The sequence below is a fragment of the Notothenia coriiceps genome, unplaced genomic scaffold (assembly GCF_000735185.1).
Source record: "Notothenia coriiceps isolate Sejong01 unplaced genomic scaffold, NC01 NC01_scaffold00018996, whole genome shotgun sequence".
Classification (NCBI taxonomy): Eukaryota; Metazoa; Chordata; class Actinopteri; order Perciformes; family Nototheniidae; genus Notothenia; species Notothenia coriiceps.
Window position 1 is genome coordinate 1766020 of NW_011351697.1, and position 3653 is coordinate 1769672.

At 41.0% G+C, this 3653-nt stretch overlaps 1 protein-coding gene across 1 annotated transcript in view; it reads right to left on the minus strand.

The window, feature by feature from the left end:
- The window catches only part of fgf24 (fibroblast growth factor 24), an 11281-nt gene extending 9574 nt beyond the window's left edge, over positions 1-1707 (minus strand). Inside the window, exons 1-2 of the mRNA XM_010778049.1 lie at positions 1009-1707; positions 791-827 (exon numbers count right to left, since the gene is read on the minus strand). Coding sequence (XP_010776351.1) covers positions 791-827; positions 1009-1040 — 69 coding nt within the window. The 5' untranslated portion in view covers positions 1041-1707. The remainder of the gene's footprint in view (positions 1-790; positions 828-1008) is intronic.
- Between the last annotated feature and the right edge of the window lie 1946 nt (positions 1708-3653).

Sequence of the window (3653 nt, forward strand, 5' to 3'; positions counted from 1 at the left end):
AAAAATTATGATCCAACACGTCATAGCTATAAAGTGATCAGATAACTTTATGAGAGAAGCAGCGTGCTCTCTGCCTCTTATGGGAATCACTGCGCGCAATTAGGTGAGTGGATGCCTGCAAATCATTACTGTTCAAAGGGAGACGCGACTAATAAAAAAACAAGCGCACAAGCAACCCATCTGTTCAAAGGACGATTTAAACCCCAGGCATCAAAAAATATGTATTAAACATTTCTGTTGGAAAATACGAAAGCTGCTAGTTTATTTCCAGGTTATAAAACTATCTTAAAATATTTTTTACAGGTATTTATAGTCTTTAGGAGATCAATCTTCAGACCAGTTTCCCTAATACCAAATGCGTTTTTCTTTTTCACTACGGGTTATATTGTTTTGGCATTGGTTATTTTATGGGGATTATAATTGTGCCTTTATATTTGTTGAAGTAGCTGTTATGATAATACTATTACAGGGGAACTGTTTTGTCCTTTTCCTTAAATGTATGCATGTTTTTTAGATTATATCCCACCGAAAAAAAGCGTAAGTGTTCAATTCTCTCGTTTTTTAAATATCCTTGTTGGTTTTATCCATTTATTTTTCGCATATCAAATACTTTCCTTTTACAATTAGAGGCCGATTTCTTCTCAAAATAATGTAACATGCAATTTGAAATCTGCCTTTTGCGTGACCACTTTAAAAAATATCCTATCATCATTCTTACTTTAAAAAGCAGCACAGTGACATGCAAACGCACACACACAAAAAAGGGAGTTGAACGAGGGAGTAAACATACCTGTAGCTGGAAATAGAGTACCAGAAAATGTAAACACCTATGTGGAGAGAGGGAGAGAAAAGGGAGGAGGGGAGTGAATCACACAGGCAATTACATGAAGAATAAACGCAGCCTACCTGGATTAAAGCAATGCGCAAATATGAAGCTTTTAGCGACTTCTATTGGTAAGAATGCATGATTTTATGTGAGAAAGGCACGCGGAGAAGTGGAACACTTACAGGTATATGAACCTCGAAGGCAGCACAGACATCTTGACTCGCAGAAATACACCTGAAATACACCTGCTTCCACAGATTTGGAAAGGTTGGCGAAATCGCCCCCCTCTCTCTTGCTTTCGCTCCCTGGCGCGTCCTTTACGCACACAACTCCGGGGGTAAGTAGGAGATTGAATCCCAGTGTAAGGATATATCACTGGAGAGCAGCAGCAACAGAGTCACGGAGTGCAACATTAGGTGTTTCCTTGTTGGGGTGAATTATCCAGTTTTTTTCTCAGCCCGGCTCCCCGAAATCCCGGAACGTCTCCGTAAATCGGTGCCAAGCGTGGAAATGATTCACAAGTCAACCTCTCCAAAAATCCCCTTCGCTCATAAAAAAATATCCTTCGAGTTTTGCGCACCTATAGCCAAGTTTCCCCACCATCCAAATCCTACTCCAGAAATCACAGGCTCCTCAACTCCGTCCGTACCTGCGGGGGCTTTCTACACCTTGCGTGTGTCATTTTATTCTACCAAGTGCTACGCTGGAAAAAAAGTTAAAGTGGTGATAATAAAACGCCCTTCCACCACTCGCTAAAAGTGGGCAAACAAACTTATCCAGGCATAACAAAGTTATGTTTTTCAAAAAGAAAAGCAGAGTGGAAATCGCAGTCCCTGGAGAGGTTTGGGGGCTGGTGGTGGCGCAGCAGTGCCTGTCAGTGGTGTTTGTGCGTCTGCGGCTTGAGATTTGGGCACAGAGAGGTTTTTTTGTTGTTGGTGGGAGGAAACATGTCAGCGGTTTGCACCTGATAGGGTAATCCTGGAGAGACCATCAGCCTGGAGAGGGTTTTTTCCTCTCGGTGGGCAAAGCGATGCGCAGAGGAGAACAAGAGCAAGAAGATAAAGTGCTCTTTGGTTTGCATTTAGATTTTTAAAATTAATAAAATGTTTTTCCTTTAGTCAGGTTGGATTTTTTTGTTGTTGTGTTCGGCTATGGACAAAGACCACCTGATAAGAGATGGCGTTTGGCGATATCCACTTTCTTTTCTAAATTATATAAGTTTCATTTTCATTTTTGCGTCAAACCATATTTTCAGGTTGTATTATGTTAACCCCTTTATGACTTACATAATAATAAATATCAACAGGTATCGTACTTTTCGTCATTACATTGTCATGGTGGGTGTAGAATAAACAGCGGCTGCGTGTAACCACCACAGAAACTGCTCGTCACAGTCGGGTTTTTAAAGCTACTGCTGGTTTGTGGATTGGCCTCGGCTCCTCCAGACAGCATTCAAATGCAGGTTGTTGTCGACCTCGATTTTTTCAATAATGTGCTATAACTTATCCCGCATTTAAATGAAAGAGAGGTGTGAATCTGTTTACGAGCTGGCAGCAGTAAAGCGAGCCCACATCCCTGCTGCCATCAAAAAAACAGAAAAACCTTTGTGGTTCGCCTTTATTGTCCCATTAAAACTGGATCCTCGGCATTCCTCTCCCATTGATATTCAAAATGAATCTAAATGATTACATACAAAACTTCCCATGTTGGGGATTTCAAAGGGCCTCCTGCAGTGAGTTTAGTGGGGACTGAAAGGAGTGTTTAACTAAGAGCTCCAGCTGCTGATCAGCATAAGGCAAACACACAAACAAAATCAATTATTTATCGGGAAAAATATAAATGCATGGATTTTATTTATCTAAGTGTTTATGATTTATAACGACAAGTTGAGTCATGTGTGTTTTGTGCATGTTGTAAAGAGGATAAAGTGGGTTCATGTGGTGTTTACCCTGTGATTCATGGCTGTCTGCCTAACAAGAAGGCTTGATCCTGACAACCGCAGTGCACTTTAATAATCCCTGTCACACAACTGGGGTAGAATGTCAATTTAAAGCATGACTAATTTAGCCTTGTCCGCCTCAAGGGAGGGGAAATCACAGCACATATTGGGCAAATAGTAATTATCGAGGAAGATAATTTAATGATTTCTTCACAAATACGAGGCATTGGTTCCGTTTGATCAAGTAAGGCTTAGAGTTCAAAACAAAAGCACCTGACAACTGATTTAAAGAAGGCAGGATGATAAACAGCAATTACCGCGCCGACTGTGATAGAGCCAGCATCGCGGGGTCACTCATCGCCTCTTAAGCACATGTTTGTGACAAACTTCTCGGAGCATGACTGTAAATCCACAACTGAGGAGAGAGCGCTGTAGCGAGCTTGATGTGGCCACCTGTGACTCACAAGGAGGCGGAAATGTGTCTCTGCTCATGGCAAAAAGGGAAGATACACTTTTTTTTTAAAAGAGGACTTTTATCATGAGTCACAAGAAAAGGGAAATAAATAATTTATGGCTGCAGGCCAAATGTTGGATGTGTCAGCTATGCACTTGTCTGGACAACCAGTTACATTGGCAGCTGGCCAATCAGGAGTCAGAAGGAAAGATTTATTTTAGAAATGTAAACTTATTTATGGCACAAAAGAAAGCCCACTGGACCAAAAGAAAACTCTTTTCATACATGAAATCTGACTGACAAAAGGGATTTAAAAGGACCTAAATGGAAGAACTCCATCGGCTTTGTCTTGCACTGTCCCCTCTGAGAACCTGATTGTTTACATTGTTTATCCATATCACTGTTTAGTTTTTAAGCTGTTGGAAGGTTTGGCA